General features: G+C 43.0%; 1 protein-coding gene across 1 annotated transcript in view; it reads right to left on the bottom strand.

Moving 5' to 3' along the window:
* The window catches only part of STK10 (serine/threonine kinase 10), a 198911-nt gene that overhangs the window by 136697 nt on the left and 40323 nt on the right, over positions 1-21891 (bottom strand). The window contains exon 2 of the mRNA XM_082254761.1: positions 11524-11688. Within this exon, the coding sequence (XP_082110887.1) occupies positions 11524-11688 (165 nt within the window). The remainder of the gene's footprint in view (positions 1-11523; positions 11689-21891) is intronic.

Genomic DNA, 21891 nt, shown 5'->3' with positions numbered 1-21891 from the left:
GGGAACAGCAAACAAAAAAAGCATAGTTGTGTGAGATACCTGAGCTGCAGAACGCTTATGACCTCTGTGTGTTTCCACTAAGGTATGACTTTTAGGGTTGCCATTCTGATATATGCAGGCTCAACTCTTTTTATTTAGGGAATATTTAAGGGTTTAGTTGTTACAATAATTTTAAAGAGCATGTCAGAGTACATTAATAACTGGAAGCCCACTTGTGAACTTCTGCTTTGCTGGTGAACCCCTCCTTTCTAAACAGCACTCGTACCCTGGGGTATGAGTCTTTGTTGGTGCTGCATTTTGGTCCCCTTCCCCCTCCCTTCCCATTATATGACTCCTCCTTATGAGCAGGTTGGTGCGGTGAGTCCTCGGATGCCTGTCCCCTGTTACATCTTGGAGGACTTTGCCCCCTGTATGCACATCGGCTCACCAAAACTTCTAATTAAGCTTTACCCCAAAACGCATTGTGAATTCACATCCAGAACAATATGTTATGACTACGATCTATTCTTCTTTGCCTATATTTTGGCAAGTTCTCATACATATTTACCTATGAAGTATCATTGGATGTGATATGGTGTCCGATAAAGGCTTTGCAGGCTTTGAGACCTTAATGCATTTTTTAGATTCTTCTTTTAAAAATGTATATTCATTAAAAATTGTTTTTATACATATTGTGAGTGTGGTCCATTCCTGAGATTTGCACCTTTAAAGCCCCATTTGTTTCAAACCTTTTTGCTTACATTTTCACATAAAAAAATCTCTACCTCATGACCAGGTAAGCTCCAAGGAAAGTGAAAATCTTTGTGTGATGTTGGAGAACAATAGCTATTTATAGCTAGACTACATTTGTTTTAATCAAGACTGGCATGCTTTTTTCCGTCAACTCAAACACACTCTGTTGATTTCTATCTAAATCTGTTTATGGCAGTCCTGTGTTTAAATTACAGTATAAACACAATAGAAAAAAAAAATCACTTTCAGCAAATTTGCCCAAAGGAAAGCAGCTGTGTGCGTCAGAGTTGGGTACACATGCTCTGTAGGTGGGGATGTAAGAATAAGGTTTTTGTGCCTTGCTCAGCATACCATACCAAGGCGCTGACAATGTCCCTATTCAGGACAAGTGTTATCTGCCCACTAACTCTTAAGTAGACTCATGAATGTGAATGGACACACTGCCTTTGTACTGTGTTTTGGGTGTATGTTACTGAGGAGAACATGAACTCTTTCAGTGCTAAAAGGAATTCATTGGGACACGTCTTCGACCCTGCTAAAAAAAAAAAAAAAAAAAAAAAAAAAAAATGGTACTCGACTTACCGTGAAATCCATTACTATGATGAAGGACACAGCTCCTGATTCAACCTAACCATTGGGTTATACTGCCCCCTAAAGGAGAACACCACTAGGCAGGAAAAAGCTTGACTATGCCTATGGGCAGTCCCGGGGGTATACACCTACTCTCAGCTATAGGTGCTCAGTTTTGTTACAAGCAGGGTCAGAAGAAAGCCAACTCCACAGAGAAGTGGATGCTGTGTCCATCAATGATCAGAGAAAACTGGATTTTTGTCTTACCGTAAAATCTTTTTTGTCTTACCGACACAGCTTCAAGTCTTCAGACCATTGGGCTTAGCTGCTCTCTATTCAGAAGTATGACTAGGCGGAAATCTTTTTGGTTATGTCCCTGGGGCAGTCCCAGAGGGTATACCATCACTTCCTCCAGTTTGTAAAAAGCAGTGTCAGAAGAACAAATAACTCAACCCCAACAGAGGGGCGGGTGCTGTGTCTGTCAGTGAACCTCAGAGAAAAGGATTTTACAACAAGACAAAAATCCAGTTTTCGCTTTTGTTCACTGACAGACACAGCTTCAACTCTTCAGACCATTGGGATGTCCTAAAGCAGTGTTAACACGAGGGGTGGGGAAAAAAAAAAAACACAGCAAACGCAGTATTTCCAACAAGGCTAAACATAGCCAACCAGGTAACAGGAACTCAACTAGGAACAAATGGAGCTCATCACCAAGAAAAATTTTCACCCTCAAGAAGCAGAAGCCTCAGCAACCGCAGTCTGCAACACTTTGAGGCCAAACGCCGCATCTTTAGATGCAAGTACATCCACCTTATAACATTTTGTGAATGTGTGTACAGAGGACCATGTAGCAGCCTTGCACACCTGAACCACCGACGCCTGATGACGGAAGGCCCAGGAAGCACTACGCGCCTTCGTAGATTGCACTTTAACAGGGAAAGGAGTAACCTGACCCTTAATGGGAGTAGGCCCGCACCACTGTCTGCCTGATCCACTTGGAAATGGTTGCAGCAGATGCAGCCTGCCCCTTACGAGGTCCATCTTAAAGAACAAACAAAGAATCTGATTTCCTAATCGGTTCAGTCACCGCCAGTTACACCCGAATTGCCCTTACCACATCTAAAGAACGCAACGAAATTTCCTTAGGATGTGTAGGCTTAGGACATAGGGACGGTAGCACAATGTCTTCCTTCAAATGAAACCCAGAGACAACCTTAGGAAGTAACACCTGACAGGGTCGCAACATCACTTTGTCCTTATGAATCCGCAAGTAAGGTGACCAATAGGACAAAGCAGCCAACTCCAACACGTGACATGCAGAAGTATTAGCTACTAGGAAAGTCACCTTCTGCCACAGAGTGAGCAGAAGACTCTCTCAAATATTTTTAAGGGCAGCCTTTGAAGCACCGACAGAACCAAATTGAGATCCCACGGCGGTACCAGGGATCGCACCGGAGGAGCCAGATGGTGAACTCCCTGCACAAAAGTGTGAACCAAGGACTTCGCCGCCAACGACCTTTGGAAAAAAAATAGCCAAGGCGGAAATCTATCCCTTAATGGTGCCCAGAGCCAAAACGTTGATCTACACCCAATTGTAGAAACTCCAACAGGCGAGACACAGAAAAGGAGCGTGGAGAAACCTCCTGAGACTCACATCAAGTAATGTACGCCTTTCAAATTCGATGATAAACCTTCCTGGAAGTAGATTTTCTAGCCTTCAACAGTGTAGGAAATCACCAACTCTGACAGCCCTCTGTCTTTCAGCACCTGGCTTTTAATAGCCATGCCGTTAAAGCCAGCAACAGTAAAGCAGGATGGAAGATTGGTCCCTGAGACAGAAGATCTTCCCCAAGAGAAAGCTTCCAAGGGATGTCTGCTACCAGCCTTACAAGCCCTGCATACCCAGACCGGCGAGGCCAGTCTGATGCCACCAGAATGAGTGGAATTCCTTCTACTTTGATTCTGTGTAGCAGTCTCGACAGAAGTTGTATTGGAGGAAAGGCATAAATTAGAGGATACTGATCTCAAGGGGCCACCAGAGCGTCTGCGGCTCCCGAGGATCCCCAAACCCTGACCCGAACCTCTGCACCTTCCTGTTGAGATGAAAAGCCAGCAGGTCCACATCTGGGGTCCCCCACCAAAGACACAGGACCTTTTTAGAAGCCTGGTCAGCTGACCAGTACTTCAACCAGATCATGCAGGGAAGGATCACCGGCGTTACAGAAAATTATTTTTTTTTTTGGTTGAACAGGAGACCCCTCCCCCCTGTGCACCGCTGTGGCACCACAATAATCAGCTCACCTGCGGCACTTTATACAGCAGAGGAAGGATATATACCCCCAGAGACTCACCACCTGAGCTGGAGAGCACCAATATGGTCTGCCCCACTGCAGGAAGAGGAAGCCCTGACCTGACACTAGAGGCCCCCGCAGTCTCAGCACTGCATCAGACTACAGTAAAATGGCTGCCATTGAAACTCTATGGGAAAACCAAAAACATGGCCACTGGACTACACACATACATGGCCACCGAAGCCGGGATTACAGAGACCACGTCAAAATAGCGGCACCACACGACGCTGCACGGGACCCTGGACCCCAGGGAAAAGTTCACAGACCCCAGGAGGGGACCCCCCCAGGGACCCCTCCCCTGCACACCCACTACAGGGGGTCAACAGCGGTATCACCCACCACTACTCAAGCCCAGCACCATGCAGCCCCCTTACCCAATTTCACCCATGCCCACAAAAGGGGCCGGGGGGACAAATGAGGGCACCAACTTAGGAGGGAACCCCGCAAAAGGAGAAGCACATGGGGGAGGAAGCACACAAGAGGGGCCTACCATACCCGAGGGAGGGGGGGCGACCTCCCCAGCAATTCCGGAGGAAAGGAGGGGGGACACTACCCACTATTCCATGGCCACCAGGCAGGCACCACTTCAAGCAGTTCACAGCACCATCTTGGAGTGGGGGTGCTGCGGCCTGAGATACGCTGCGACTTTGGTCATGACTGTTGTCGTGACCAGGGCTATGTGACCTCGCGAGGTGTTTCACTCACCAGTCAGCCCCCCCCCACCCCCCCAGTGGGGCTATGTCGTGGCCAACCTAGCGCGGAGCTAATAGTTGGGTCGCGCTCCTAGGCCAGACTGTAAGGACTGTAAGATCTCGGATTTTTTTAGTGCGTCGCCAAGTCCGGCTGTTGATTGTAGGTCACATGGGAACAAAAATAATAAAGAAAAAGTAAAAAATTCCATTAAAATAGGAAAAAATGCCAGGACCGCGGATCGCAGCAGAGAGCCAGGTCCTTACTCCTGACTAGGCAAAAAAAAAAAAACTGGAGTCCTACAGCAGGAAATGATAGGTAGGTTTCTGCCTAGTCATACTCCTGAATAGAGAGCAGCTAAGCCCAATGGTCTGAAGACTTGAAGCTGTGTCTGTCAGTGAACGAAAGAGAAATGGATTTTACAGTAAGTCAAAAATCCCATCTTCACTTTGATTCATTGACGGACACAGCTCTTGATTCTTCCTAACAATTGTGACGTCCCAAAGCAGTGTCAAACATAAGGGATGGGAAACAGCAGAAAAAACTCCCAAGGCTAACCATAGCCAACCAGGTAACAGGGGCTCACCCATTAACAACTGGAGCTCACCTGAAAAAAAAACAATACACCCTCAAAGAGGACCAGGTCCTCTAAACAGCAGCCAGCAAAACCTTGCAGCCAAAAGAAGCATCCACAAATGCCAACACATCAACTTTACAAAAAAACTGTGTAAAAGTGTGCACTGACGACCAGGTGGCCATCTTGCAAACCTGCATCTCTGACGCTGGATGACAGAAAGCCCAGGAGACACTAAGGGCCCTAGAAGTGTGTGCCTTGACAGGGAAAGGAGGAACCTGACCCTTGATGCAATAGGCCTGAACCATCGTCTGATCCATCTGGAAATGGACGCAAAAGAAGCAGACAACCCCTTGTGAAAAAATTTCCACTCGATCAGCACCGCCTGTTATAGCCGGCAGAACTAATCAGTGTATTCTGACAGCAATTCCCCAATTTGATGTGTGGATGGGGGAAATCAAGCAATTGTTTTTCCCAATCTGCTGGATGAACGAAAAAGTTGAATCATCTATGGACTGCCTTATGCATTTTCTAACTTAGTTAGATCCACTTTGCCAAGTGGACATCTTTGTTTAGTTATATAGAATTAAAATTTTCTTGGAAATCTGACATATGAAATAAACATTACTTCACAATTCAGCAACAGTTTTGTTTGGGCCATAAATTTTAACCCTATAATGAATTTTTAAAATGTCAATAATTTACTGTTGTGTGTGAATAACAAATGGTAAATTGGTCATTTCAAGAAGTAATAGCCATTTACAGCATATTTATAAATCAGTTTAGTGGTGCATTGAAAGCAGAACATCAGTACTCGAAAAAGGGAGATTTCTTGGTGATGGACTTTTTGAAAGCTAGCTTACATTCAACTTTCTTTGACACAGTAGTGACTTTTGTGCATTTTTTTCAAGCATTCTGCTATAGTCAACAATGCAATGCCTGAAGCATACATAATTTTAAACCCAAATTATAAAGTGATGCTGCGTGCTGATGTCACCACATTTACACTGATTCCGGAAGCACAGGTGTGTTGTTTTGCCGACAAGAAAGACTGTACAGTTGGCGTATATATCTCTTATTGGATGGAAGTGCAACTTTGAATTGTTTTAATAAACAATTTTACACTATTGGAGCATCTCTTTCCATGTAAATTGACGTGGCTGGTCTGGAGTTGAGGAAAGACAGTCCAGGGTCCATAGAGGGGCATACAACATCTCACTAATGGCTGTAATTATTCCTCGCATGAGCTTTCCAGAGATAGGTCAATAAGATCTGGTAAGCGCCCTTTTTATCAGAGGTGGTGGTTTTAATATTTTTTCACCATTTCATGTGAACTTTATTTGTTATATTGCATTTTTATAAACAATCTATATGTAGTGTGACTTTGTTGATTTATACACATCATGAAGTGGATGTACTAATGATTTGGTCATGGAAAAAAATGAACTGTTAGAATATAAGAGATACAAGAAACACATATGTTAGAAGTCATCAGAACAGGTTTTTCGTAACTACCCGACACCACATGGCAATTGGCTGCTGTCATAAAAATAACAAAGACATGTAAGAGACATGAATGAAAAGGCCAAGATATACTGATAACATACCACAGCACCCTACATTGTCTACTGGAACAAGTTCTGCAAAGAAGGCTGCCATCCGAGCATGTTATAACAGCATGAAACTCAACATTGTTTCAGACAGATAGTCTCAAAAAAGAAATACCCAAACTAGACTTCAGTTTATACGTAGAGACACTTTAAATTTGTTAATCCCTTTGAAATGTTTTCCACTCCTGAGATGTCAATCAAATGTTTCTCAACCATGGGGCTGTGACTTCCCGCTACTTTATCACCCAGACCCAAACACCTACTATATGATCTGAAAGTAGAGAGAATGTCTGAAAAGTAATCCTACAATCCACTTCCCTGCCAATTACTGCCCACCACCCCTGACCCATCCAATAGAAGAAAGCATGAGAGTGGGGATAACAGAATCAAGAGCTGGATTTAGATGATGAATGCAATTGGTTGGCTGTTAAAGTCACATCCCCTCACTTTGGATTGGATTGTTCCAGTATGGGAAGAAGTTGGGACATATAAACTGACATCACCAGAGATTAGAGAAAGGGAAACATTAATGGCAGCCAGTGAATCCTAAAAAGTAGACACCATAAAAGCATGATACTCTTATTATATTGTTAATGAATTGGTATTCTAGCACCCTGCAGTACTTATTGGATGTCCATGCACCAGGGTCCTTACTGAAGAAACAGTACAAGGTGTCAAGTGCAGTTACCCACACCAGGCAAGCAGAGTAAACCCTAATTTTTGGAAAAAAAGCTCATACAAGGCAGATCGGAAACAACGAATTCTAAAAATGTTGGGATGCTGTGTAAAATCGACATAAAAACAGAATGCAATGACTTGTTGCCTGGATGGAAGCGTATGCTACTCTAAAACCCAGGTATGTTGTTCAGCATTGACAGTGCCTTTCCAGATTTGCAAGCTGCCCATTCCATGTCCACTAATTCACCCCATACCATCAGAACTGCAGGCTTTTGAACTGAGCGATGATAACCAGCCGGAAGGTCCCTCTCACTTTTAGTCCTTGGGACTCGGCACTCATGGTTGCCTTAAAGAATGTCAAAATTTCGATTTGTCTGACCACAGAACAGTTTTCCACTTTGCAACAGACTATTTTAAATGAGATTTGGCCCACCGAAGACGGTTTCTGGATCATTTTGAGACATGGCTTCTTCTTTGCATGATAGAGCTTTACCTTGCATTGTTGGGTGGCAAGGCGAACTGTGTCCACAGTTATTTTAGAAGCCTTCCTAAGCCCATGCAGTGATCTCCATCACACAATCATGCCGTTTTTTAATGCGGTGCCATCTGAGGGCCGAAGATTACAGGCATCCAATTCTCCATTTCAGCCTTGTGCACAGATATTCCTCCAGATTTTCGTAATCTTTTGATATTATGTACTGTAGATGATATATTTATGGTCTTTGCAATTTTACTTTAAACATCATTCTGAAATTGTTTGACAATTTTTAGATGTAGCTTTTCACAGGCTGGTGAACCTCTGGCCACCTTTATTCTGAAACCCTCCAAGATGCTTTTTTTTTACCCAATTAGGTTACTGAACTGTTGCTAATTAGTTTAAAAAATTTCTACCAGCTCTTCCTGGTTAGTACCACTTACTTTGCCAGCTTTTTGTTGCCATGTCCTAACTATTTTGAGATATGCTGCCGCCATCAATTTCAAAATGACCTCATTTTTTAAAATAGTACATTTTCTCCATTTAAACATTTGACGTTTACGCTTTTCTATTGTGAATAAAATATTGGTTTATGATGTTTGCAAATCATTGCATTCTGTTTTTATGTAGATTTTACACAGCATTCCAACTTTTTTGGAACTGGAATTTTATCCAATGATAGGGACTATTCCACTGACAGTAAGGTGGGGGAGCTATTCTTACCTAGTGATCATCATCCCATGGATGTCAATGTATTGAGGGGCTATTCTCTCTTAGGGGGCCACAAACCCACCTACACCAACAAATTGGAAGGTTACTCATTTGGGGCCTATTCTCCCCTGGGGACCACAATCCCACTGACAACAATAATCTGGGAGTAATTTTCTTCTGAGCGCCATTATTCTACTGTCACCAATAGTTCAATAGTTTGTGGGGGTCATATTTTTCTGTGGGCCACCTTTCCACTGACAACAATAAAATTAAGGGGATATTGGCCTCTGGGGCCACAACTACACTGGTACTAGTGAATTGGAGGAGGTGTTATTACCCCTAATTTTCTTGGTGTCAGGTTTCTTGGTGTCAGGGTCTCCAAGTTCATTGTAGTTTATTAAGTTATTTTGATGCCTTTGTTTGCCATGATTTTAAGCTCTTCTGCATTTTTAATAATAGTAGAGCAGTGAATAATGAAAGGTGCGGTATCTTATCTTAGACTTCGTTCACACGGGCAGCACTAAAAACAGGCAGTTGAGCTGCAGTTTTACTGCCCATCTAAAAGAGAACATGCAGTCACTCAGGGCTGTACATATGCCATGACTACGATGCTTTGCTTCGCAGGCACTATAAAAATTACACCTATGGTCACATTCCATTGACAGTATTGCTGCCAAGCATGACTTCTCATCATGCCATGGCTGTATGTAATGCTCGTGGTTGTGCCATGTTGGAGCGGGCTTTTCAGCGTTAAAATAAGCAGTGAGAAGGCAATAAATCAAATCCCAGTTGCTTGTCAGCCTCTGAAAAGCGATCCATTGTGGATCCAAAGGGGCAGAAGCAACTGACGCTCATGTAAACTAGCCTTTAGTGATATAAATGAAATATATTACCTTGCTGAATAATTCATGTGTGCATTACTATGGTCACATTATTATGCTGTATGTTTACGAATAATATTTCACATTACAGAGTAAGCGCCGGTTCACTTATATGCGATGACAGACATCACATGTGATTCACACCGCACTGCTCTGCAAATCACATGCGATGTCTGTGCGATGCAAATTCAGCCATACAGTTTGTATGGCTGAATTTGCATCGGATTCAGACACAACTTGCACAGGATTCTTTTCTGGATCCGCACCATAATGGGATTGCATGGGTGTTCACACCTATGCGATCCGATTCCTGTCTGATTTGACAGTTCGCACAGCAATATGCAAACTGATCTGGGGATGTCGTTGACTTTGTATTGACACCCCCAGCGATTCGCATATGGCAGTGTGAACTGCCTGCGATTTGAATGCAATGCGGAAACCCGCAGTGGATTTGCAAGGTTCCCGCATCACATATGTGTGAATCAGGACTAAGACCTCATTAGAAAGAAGATTCCAGCTCTCTGCAAATTATTTCAGAGATGGGTGGGTGTGGGTAGGCAGTTCTAGAAGTGCGTTTACATTAGCTTATCACATTTAAACACACTTTCTTTCCACTTTCTTTTGAAAAGCATCAAGAAAACCCTGGAAAATAAAGCCTTGTATGCTATTGTACAAGGTTACATTAAACAAGGTGAAACAAACTAAAATTATTGAAGACAAAACAGTATAGAGCAAAAAAGAAATATACAGAAGAGGCGCATACGCTAAACCTAAAGGGTTTTTATTTTCCGTGACACAAAATAGTTATAAAGTAAAATAAAGAAAGAGGTTGAGTAAACAAATATAAGTGAACACTTCTGGAAGGGTTAACAGTAATGGCAGAGATGCATGCTTGTATGCACACTGTTTACACAGCTCTCTCTACTGTCAGTCACAGAGTTCAAATCATGTTTTTCTTGCCACAGGCAATGATACACTAATACATTCATGGGCAGTTGGAAAAAAATAGCATGCACAAGACATAAGGGTCTATAGAGATGCAAGTCAGACAGGGGGCAGCTAAAAGCCTTTGAGCTGAAACAGGATCAGCTTACTTGCAGCATGTTCATTCTGTATCGGCTTCTCCTAAGCCTGGTACACACTATACGTTTTGTTCGTTCAACCCTGTAGGCTGAATGAACGAAATAACCGATCGATCCCCAAACTAACACACGCAATGTCAGTGTGCCGTCTCCCCCCACTGTGCCTTTGTGTTCTGATAGTGGAAGGCCCCCACCAGAACACACTGATCGGATGATGGTTTTCCAGCATGTCCCTTCCACAAAACTGCATTATGTCTCATCAGCTCTAAATAGGGAAAATATTTCTAATGCTAGTAACAAATGAATCCTAATTATTAAAGTGGTTTTAAACCTTGGACATGAAATCTAAAAGCACATATTTCTATAGTCTTTACTTGTCTCTCTCCAAAGCACTAAGAGTCCTTTCACACGGGCTTTCTGCCCAGCGGACTCTGTTTTGCTCAGGAGGGATCGATCCGCTCACTTACTTTGCAGAGAGAGAGACCTGTCAGATCCCCGCTCTCCTATGGGAGATTGGATGAAAGTGGACTGCCTGTCCGTTTTCATCTGATCCTCCAGACGGATGAAAAATAGGGTTTCCATCTGTCTGGATTTCACGGACAGGATCGGATTGGATAGCAGCAGGTGTCAGCGGACATATCACCACTGACATCTGCCGCTCCTTAGGGTGCATGGAGCATCCGATCAGGGCCACCTAAAAAACTGACAGGCAGGCCTGATTGGAAAGCCTGTGTGAAAGGGCCCTAGGTGTCATTTCTCTCTGCTGTCTAGTTCCTCTGCTCTCAGCATTAATCACTTCTGACAATCTTTCCTGACACCAAGAACTAAAAAGTTGACAGTGGAGGGATCTCTGTTCCTGCATGCTTTGTGAAAGGGGGGTGGGGGTTGTCCCTTCCTTCCAATCAGTTCTCCGAGCTCTTGTACAGTGTGTAACTGGAGCTCCCCACCCCCTGCTTTGTGAGTCTGAGAAAAAACTCTTTTTCATCTCTAAGTTTTACAATGATGCCCAGGACAAATGGCTGCAAATAAACAGGTACAACTTATGTGGGAGGATTTGTTTTGCATGTATCACCTGAGGCCAGTCACTTCACTGGGTATATGCAAGTACTTCAGAAGCTTCTCCTTATTATGGTAAATCTGTACATTAGTTGGTATATATGTCTACTTACCCAAAGCTTGTTTTCATAATAAAATGCCCCGAGTAGCTTCACAATGTTGGGGTGGTTACAGTTGGCCAAAATGTCTATTTCAACCATATAGTCTTCCAGCTCCTCCTCATTCTTTGTGTCTATAACTTTGGCAGCTGCAAAGACACCAGTCTCCTTGTTCTTGGCCTGGCAATGAAATAAAGCAGAACATTTACATTCGGTTTTATATATAAACTAAATATATTTATTCATTCAAGACATAAAACACCTTTAAGGAATTTGAAACAGAAAATTGTGCAAATGTGCCAGTTTGCAAACAAAAAAAAGAAGATTAAAGGGATTGTAAAGTCAAAGGGTTTATCATTTTAATGCATTCTATGCATGAAGATAAAAAGCCTGTGTGCAGCAGCCGCCCACATACTTACCTGAGGTCACTCTGTCAAAGAGTGTCTCAGCCATCCGAGATTCTTCCTCCTGATTGTTTGAGCCATTGGTTGCCGCTGCTGTCAAAGTCAGCTAGCCAATCAGAAGAGAAGAAGGTGAGCCGGGCCAGGGCAGGGCTCCGTGTCTGAATGGACACAGGGAGCTGTGACTCAGCTCGGAGGCCCCCATAGAAAGCTGCTTGCTGTGAGGGGCACACAACAGCAGAGAAGAGGGACCCGAGAAGAGGAGGATCCGGGCTGCTCTGTGCAATTCCACTGCAACATAGCAGATAAATGTAAAATGTTCGTTATTTTTATTGTAAAAAAGAAGAAAAAAAAAGGAAGGAAGAGACTTTACAATCACTAATTCATTTAGAGCAGCAACAATAACGAAAGTGGTTGATCGCCTTTACCAGTATTAAAGTATAACTAAAGGAAAAACATTTTTGTTTTCAGTTTTGGATAGAGTGGAGAGGGATTATGATGCTTGTCAGTATTTTTTGCGCTCTGTGCCCCCGTGGGGCAAAAATTCTAAATTTTGGGTTGTCCCCAGAAAAAGTAAAAAGTAAAGTAAAGGGAGAAATCTTCCAATGGGGACATTAGTTCTGGGGACCTGGGGTCCCAAAGGAATTCTCTTAATCTGCAGGGATTTTCTCTCACTTCCTGTTTGGCTACAGTAGAGGAAGTGAAGGGAAATCTCCGGAATGGAACACAGATAGTGGAAAAAAAAAAAAAAAAAAAAAAAAAAAAAAAAACCTCACAGGGGTTATCACCCTCCCTTGCTAAAATGAAAAAAGGAAAAAAAGTTTTGCCTATAGTTTGACTTTAGGCAGTTAGAGTATTAGAACATTGGATCTACTGCACATCACTAGTGAAGATCCTTATCACTAGTGAAGATTCTTAAACAAGAAAACATTGAGTATTACAAATGATGCACTAAAACATACAGCAACATATAAACAAACATATAAACTTCTTGCAAGACACACACACACACACACACACACACATATACATACATATGTTTTGCCTTGCATTTCTGTTTTAACCGGTTGCCGACCGCCGCACGACTATATACTGCGGCGGTCAGCCCCGGCCATTACGCGTTAAAAAAAAAAACACCAAAAATGACAAAAGTCTTTCCCTTTGTTAGTAAACGCGATAACTTTTGCGCAAACCAATCAAAATACCCTTTTTGCGATTTTTTTTACCAAACATATGTAGCATAAAACAAATTGGGGGAAAATGATAAAAAATTGTGATTTTTTCTTTTTTTTGGGGAATCTCGTATAAAAAAATGTGAAAAATATTGTTATTTTTGCAAAATTGACGCCCTTTTTTTGTTTATAGCGCATGATCAAAAAAAAAAAAAAAAATCGCACAGGTGATCAAATACCACCAAAAGAAAGCTCTGTTTGTGGGAAAAAAGGATGTCAAATTAGTTTAGGTACAGCGTCGCACGACCGCGCAATGGTCCGTTAAAATCACGCAGTGCCGAATCGCAAAGTACCCCCTGGTCTTTTAGCAGCCAAATCCTCCGGGGCTTAAGTGGTTAAACAATTTGTTTTAAAAGGGAAGGGTTCACGTATACTTTAAGTTTGAAATCTGAAATATAGTGCTGTCTATTTGTAAAATCAATGGACAGATACTTTTACATACACATATATCTATACATATCTATCTATCTATCTATATCTATCTATCTATATCTATCTATCTATATCTATCTATCTATATCTATCTATCTATATCTATCTATACATATCTATCTATACATATCTATCTATACATATCTATCTATCCATATCTATCTATCCATATCTATCTATCCATATCTATCTATACATATCTATCTATACATATCTATCTATACATATCTATCTATCCATATCTATCTATCCATATCTATCTATCCATATCTATCTATCCATATCTATCTATCCATATCTATCTATCCATATCTATCTATCCATATCTATCTATCCATCTATCTATCCATATCTATCTATCTATCTATCTATCTATCTATCTATCTATCTATCTATCTATCTATCTATCCACACACAAAATAGATTGATCCATTTACACAGAGTGCTCCCTGCAATATGATTCACCCAAGGTTTTGTAGTGTTAATTTACACCAGCTACTGGTGTGTGGTGCAGTACAGTGGGATTGCCAAAGTGCCGACACGACAATCTTGGTTCACTGAGCTGTTCACTTTTTTCTATTAAATTAACTTTATTGAAATTTTATTATGTTTAATTGCCAACAGTGCTTTGAACACTGCAATGCAGTGGTGTGAACCAGGCACACCAGAGACCTGGCATGAGATGAGATTGAGCTGGAATACCTGCGGAATGCAGCCCAGCGTATCTGGTGTGAATATACCCTTACACAGATACGTGAAGTGCGGTTGCACTGCACCACTTCGCATTTACTTGTATCAAACCAGTTATCTTTTAGATACAGAGAACCAAGTTTTGAGTTGCATTGTCTACAACACTTGGTGAGGTCTTGACTGATCATGATCTAAATGCTGCTCATACTTATACATCCAGACACATAGACCATTTCTAGGGTGTTTTTAGCGCCTTTTTGTTGATAGAGCTGTAAAACTTTTAAATTTTTTGCACATATTTGGGAAAACTAGCACTATGTTAGGAGTATCCTAAATTGTTCCATACTGCACTGGTATGTGTTTAAGAGGAGTTTTAGAAAAAAACACCTACAAAGTGTATATCATCTTTTTACAACTGATTCACACAACATTCACCCAATATACCCACATTTTTCCAGCTGAATCCAATTAGAATAATGCGTGTATAATAGTTGTGTGAATTATATGTGAAAATATTTATAAAAAGACACCTACAGTAATTCCATAAAATCCTACAAGAATTTTCCTTCTAATTTTGTGGTTATAAAAATATTCCCTCTCTCCCCGGCTTTATCTTGTTGCACAAAGCAGCAACAGTTATACAATCAGCACAAAACATTACAACTAAGCTACGCAGGAGTTTTAATAGCTTAGTAGAAGGCGCTTACCTCATATTAGCAATCACCTCATTTACAACACACCAAATCAAAAGATTGCAGATAGGACATTGATCAGCAAGGGATGAATGATTCAAAGATCATCCTACTTGTTAGGAGCTTTTGCAAAATCTAGTAAGCAAAAATTCACTTGTCCTGAACGGACAAATAACATTAATTTGGCCTTTATAGCATATTTTACGTTGCCAAGCAGAAGTGGTTGTAGAGGACAGATCTGAATGTTGGCAGTCAATGATGGATTAAGGATAAAACTGCAGATAAAAATACAAATATCTACAGTGTCCAAGTCATGCTAGAGTTATTACACTATTCAAATTGAGGTTGTAGGATCTGCTAAGGTTTGCTGGAATCCCTCCTGAAATCAAACAACTGTAAAATCTCTTCTTCATAGACCCTAATGTGTTACTAAACCCAGGACCCTGCATTTACTATATCTGGTCTCCCACAGTACACAGAACATGGAAATGCAATTATTTTACTAAATATAAAATAAATGCCTTTTCTCATCAGCAGAATATAGCAGTCTTGTGACTCCTATCAGTGTCCGGCCGAGCACTGGTTAAAGCTTGGAGTTTTCATTCTCCTTTGACTGTCCTATGAGGCTGCATGACCCCCGACCCTCTGTCTGGACAATGCAGATTGCTTATCACATTCACAAAAACAACTCTAGCAACACACAACAAACTGAGCGTGTACAGAGTGGCTCCCAGGGCTCTGTACAATCAGGACATGGATTGGGGACTGTAAAAGAAGGAGAGGATCAGAGAAGACAGGATTAAACAGCCTTTTTACACAATGTGGAGGAATAACCCCTTAGGTTCCACAATGAGTGCAACAAGCATGCTTTACCACACATACAGACTGATTTTACGGGTTGTGGGTTCAGTAACACTTTAAGCAGGCATATGTATGCACAGCAGACACACATGGTGTTCATTGAGTCATAGGTTAAAAAAAAATGGTTTAAAATAGTCCAGGAAGACTGTTCCTTTTCTATGATCTGTCTAGAGTTGTCCACAAATGGCTAAAGATGTGCACAAATATCTAAACAATTGCCCAAAATACACCACACAAGGAAAGCAAATGACACAAGGAGATCTGAGCAGATCTGATCCAACAGCATCTGTTCATGACAGAAGACACCCGCAGGTGCTCAGATCTGACAGAAGACACCCGCAGGTACTCAGTTCTGACAGAAGACACCCGCAGGTGCTCAGATCTGACAGAAGACACCCGCAGGTGCTCAGATCTGACAGAAGACACCTGCAGGTGCTCAGATCTGACAGAAGACACTCGCAGGTGCTCAGATCTGCTCGCAGGTGCTCAGATCTGACAGAAGACACTCGCAGGTGCTCAGATCTGACAGAAGACACTCGCAGGTGCTCAGATCTGACAGAAGACACTCGCAGGTGCTCAGATCTGACAGAAGACACTCGCAGGTGCTCAGATCTGACAGAAGGCACTCGCAGGTGCTCAGATCTGACAGAAGGCACCCGCAGGTGCTCAGATCTGACAGAAGACACCCACAGGTGCTCAGATCTGACAGAAGACACCCGCAGGTGCTCAGATCTGACAGAAGACACTCGCAGGTGCTCAGATCTGCTCGCAGGTGCTCAGATCTGACAGAAGACACTCGCAGGTGCTCAGATCTGCTCGCAGGTGCTCAGATCTGACAGAAGACACTCGCAGGTGCTCAGATCTGACAGAAGACACTCGCAGGTGCTCAGATCTGACAGAAGACACTCGCAGGTGCTCAGATCCGACAGAAGACACTCGCAGGTGCTCAGATCTGACAGAAGACACTCGCAGGTGCTCAGATCTGCTCGCAGGTGCTCAGATCTGACAGAAGGCACCCGCAGGTGCTCAGATCCGACAGAAGACACCCGCAGGTGCTCAGATCCGACAGAAGACACCCGCAGGTGCTCAGATCCGACAGAAGACACTCGCAGGTGCTCAGATCTGACAGAAGACACTCGCAGGTGCTCAGATCTGACAGAAGACACTCGCAGGTGCTCAGATCCGACAGAAGACACTCGCAGGTGCTCAGATCTGACAGAAGACACTCGCAGGTGCTCAGATCTGCTCGCAGGTGCTCAGATCTGACAGAAGGCACCCGCAGGTGCTCAGATCCGACAGAAGACACCCGCAGGTGCTCAGATCCGACAGAAGACACCCGCAGGTGCTCAGATCCGACAGAAGACACTCGCAGGTGCTCAGATCCGACAGAAGACACTCGCAGGTGCTCAGATCCGACAGAAGACACTCGCAGGTGCTCAGATCCGACAGAAGACACTTGCAGGTGCTCAGATCCGACAGAAGACACTCGCAGGTGCTCAGATCCGACAGAAGGCACTCGCAGGTGCTCAGATCTGACAGAAGGCACTCGCAGGTGCTCAGATCTGACAGAAGGCACCCGCAGGTGCTCAGATCTGACAGAAGACACTCGCAGGTGCTCAGATCTGCTCGCAGGTGCTCAGATCTGACAGAAGACACTCGCAGGTGCTCAGATCTGACAGAAGACACTCGCAGGTGCTCAGATCTGCTCGCAGGTGCTCAGATCCGACAGAAGACACTCGCAGGTGCTCAGATCCGACAGAAGACACTCGCAGGTGCTCAGATCCGACAGAAGACACTCGCAGGTGCTCAGATCCGACAGAAGACACTCGCAGGTGCTCAGATCCGACAGAAGACACTCGCAGGTGCTCAGATCCGACAGAAGACACTCGCAGGTGCTCAGATTTGACAGAAGACACTCCCAGGTGCTCAGGTCTGACAGAAGACACTTGTGCTTTCCTGCTACACTCAATCCTGCTGACAGAATCCTCCAACAGTAAAAAAGAAAGTTATGTTTGAACATCATAGTGCAAAAGAAGGTCTGAAATCCAAGTCTGAGCAAGTGCTCTGAACAGTTGGTTGGGGGTGATCACCCAGATCTATACTGTCTGTCTATGGGCTGAACTGTCACAAGAAAATGTTAGGAATGTCCAGTGAAATGAGTATCAGTTTTAATATTCTTTGTATATAATATAATAAAAAAAACAAAAAAACAAAAAACACATTTATAAACAAATGATCCAAAACCATTACAGTTTCTATTTAGTAAATGTTAATCCACCCAATTTTGAGATGACTGTTCCTTTACAATTTAGTTGTGTCTGCTGTCAGGAAACCAGAAGTAAATTATATAAGTGGGAACAAAGGTTTGAATATACAGGAATTTGAATACTTTTTTTATTCACAACTGACATTTGTAGTGCAGCTGGAAAGCAGATTTAGTTACCCTGCCTGAGGATTCAGGATATTAAACCTCAAAGCGCATCATTTCAGAGCAAATTTTAAAAGCATAGCAAACGTCTGGTTAGAAAAACGGTCATTTTGGGTTATCCTTATGTGTGGGAACTTAAAGAGAAATGTACAAGCTCAGACTCTTCACAGTTTATAAAGCAGAAGTTCAGAGTTGGGACAAGACATTCAGTTTGTAGAAAGTGCCCAACTTCAAGCCACAATGCTAATTTTTTTTTTTCTTTTCAGGTGTGGGTTTGAATTCCTTCAACAGTAAAGACCAAGAGTGTGACATGAAAGTAGAATAGGGAACAATAAACAACCAGTACAGACAGCATATGTAAAAGTCTTCAGATAGGGGAAAACCGTACACAATAAAGACCTTACACAAGCCCTTAAAAATCCATGATCTTAAAGATGAATTCCAGATATGTTTTTTTTTGCATAGTTGCATTGGCCCAGCTTGGAACAATGCAAGTATGCATATTACAGACCTGGCTGATCCCTGAGGAAGAGGAGAACTGATGTAGTAGCCATCGCTACTGTACTGATCCTCACCACCTTTCAGAATCTAAGCCAAGCAGCAGACCTGCTGCATAGTAACCTCCACAGGGCCCCGCTTAGCACAAGCACCATTCAGAGAATGCCTTGCATTTTTCTCAAATACAAGTTTTTCTATGATTGGACCAGGTGGGAACAGCCTTGCCTCGTCACCTTGTTCAATCAGAGAACAGATTGCATCAGAAAAAAGATTGCATTTCATTGAAAAAATGGTGCCCGGGCTGAATGAGTGACCCCCTGCAAACTATGCAGCACAGCAGCTGCTCTGCATGGGACTCGAAAGACTGCAAGGATCGCTGAAGTACAGTTATTCCCTTTTTCCACAAGGACTGGCCAGGTATGGAATATGCATACTTGTATATTTCCAAGCTGGACCAAAACAACTAAGCAAAAAAAGAAAATTATAAAAAAAAAAAAAAAAAAAAAAAAAAAAAAAAAAAACATACCGGGAATTTAGCTTTAGAGCGGAGTTCTGGCCTCGGAAACGTTTTTGAGATAAAAAATACCCCCGGAACAGTCAGGGCTAGTGCATTTCAGAATGGCTAGCCTCTGAACTGTCCCAGGTTGCACTTACCTTTTAGAAGAAATACTTACCTTGAAAATTTCTTGTCCAGAGCTGCCATCTCAGGTGTGGGCAGCTGAAGCCAGAGCGTCCTCTTCAGTGTCCTCTTTGGTCCCAGAATGTCCCAAAATGCCCTGCATCGGCCCCACTCCCAGGGCAGGTGCGTCATCCCTGCACAGCTTCTGGGCATGCCCAGAAGCGGTTTAGCAGGGAATGATGCGCCTGCACCAGAAGTGATGTGCAGGGCTGGTGCAGGCGCATTGATTCCTGGGAGCGATGACGTTCAGCTCCTAGGAGTCAATGCAAGCAGGAAGAGACGGCATGGGCCGCGGCCGCAGAAGGAGGAAGTGGAAGAAAGGTAAGTATATTTTCTTCAATAACAAGGTAAGTAATTGAAAGAAATAATCAGGACTATCCATTTCTTTTTAGGTGATGTTCAGCAAGAGGATGGCCCAAAGTAGTTTTTGAGGCCGGAACTCGGCTTTAAAGCGCACGTAAACTCCTTTTGCTATATTGTTAAAAAAATGAATAAATAAAAAAGTAACTGAAAAAAAAAAAAAAAGTAACAAGCACTTTCCTCCTCTATCCGGTTATCAGTTATCATGGTTTCCAGCTATCTCCATTGACTACAAAACACCTCCCTCTATGTACTGGAGATAGGAAGGCATTTTATATTCCTAAATCATTCCTCTAGAGCAGTGATGGCAAACCTTGGCACATCACATGTTTTGGAACTACGGTTTGTCATCAGTGCTCTAGAGTGATACAATATAGGTGACACCCTACTATATAGAAGTGTGTTCTGGCAGAATCACTGGGTGAAATAATATATCCGCAATTGTCTTCCAAATTTCGGGACGGAGTTTGTGCCGAGAATCAAAGGACTGAGGGAGTCTGCAGAGCCTGATCTGCTGATAATAAAAAGACATATGTGGTGCCAAGCGTGGAGAAAAAAGCCTTTATAAACCCAGCCAGACATGTATCGTAATCTGGCTGGTTCAGCAGGAACTGCCCGCGATTCCATCCATCTATATGTGCAGGGTAATTGTACCAAAGTTGGTCCATTAATCGACCTGGGTAAAACCAGCCTGTCAGGTTTTTCTACATGTGATTACTGTCAGAGGCTATAGCTGCTAGTAGTAATTATAGTATTTTGCCTTCCAGGAAGAACACAATAGCGCTGCAGGAGGCATTCCCCCATGAACACTGACTATTAATGGGGGAATTGAGTGGTTTTTCTTTTGAGTGGAGGAAGGAAAGAAAAGATGGGCTGCCTAAGGCCCCTTTTACATGGGGCAGACTCTAAAGTGGAACTGCCTTCTCAGCGGGGGATCTGACAAGTTTGTGTCTGCTCCGCTAATGAAGAGTGGACACGGACACAGTCCGATGTTCTCGGTGAGGCAGTTGGATAGAAAATGGACTGCCTGTCTGCTTCCATCTGACAGTTATCCTAAAGTCCTCTGATCCAATGAGATGGATGGGGAACAGATCCCAAAGTAACCTTTGCATTTTTGTGTGTTAAGGTTAAAAACAAACCTACTTGCCGCATCTTTAGGCTGGTCATACATTAATCATTTTTTTTTCATTCAAGCAGCCGACTGAAAAGAAAAATGACCCGATTTTCCCATCCACAAATTCAATGTGGATAGGAAAATCCTCCCCGTTGATTTATTGTATTCTGAGCGGCACTGACTAATCCGAAAAAAGCAGACAGGATGGTTGTACAGAAGTCCATCGGTAGATCCACTTCTGTACAACCACCCTCCCCATACATAGATCAAAATTCAGCCATTCCCTGCTGGACTGGCCAAACTTTGATTCATGTATGGCTGGCTTTAGTACAGTTTTCAGCCTAATATACCTTCCATATAGATGGCAAAACATGTAAAATGCACCAAACACATTTGTAAAATGCACTGCCCTTAACCTCTTGCCCGACCGCCGCACAACTATTTACGGCAGCGGTCAGCCCCTCACAGGGTAAGTGACGTAGGAGTACGTCACTAGCCTGTGAGCCTATAGGGGGCGAGCGCGCCGCTGGAGGCACGCTCCCGCCCCCGCTCATTCCCTAAGCAGTCCGCGCGTGTGACCGGTGGACCCGATGTCCGCCGGTCACTCGATATCTCCCGCTGCAGAGGGAGAAAGGCAGGCGGCTAATGTAAACAAAGCCCCCTGTCATTCTCCCCTGTGTAAGAACAGAGATCATACGGTCCTGCTATGCAGGATCGTATTTCTCTGTTGTTACACAAACAGCCACATCCCTTTACAGTTAGAAACACACCCCTAGGGACACACTTAACCCCTCCTTCTCCAATAAAGTTAACCCCTTCCCTGCCAGTGTCATTTTTACAGTAACAGTGCATATTTTTAGCACTGATTACTTTAGTAATGTCACTGGTACTCCCAAAAGTGTCAAAAATGTCAGTCAAGGGTCCGATCTGTCCGCCGCAATCCCGCAAAAAAAGAAAAAAAAAATTGCAGATCGCCGCCATTACTCGTTAAAAAAA

The sequence above is a fragment of the Pelophylax lessonae genome, assembly GCF_965119305.1.
Source record: "Pelophylax lessonae genome assembly, chromosome: 4".
Lineage (NCBI taxonomy): Eukaryota > Metazoa > Chordata > Amphibia > Anura > Ranidae > Pelophylax > Pelophylax lessonae.
The sequence above is the reverse complement of the archived record's forward strand: the minus strand, read 5'-3'. Positions and strand labels throughout refer to the sequence as shown.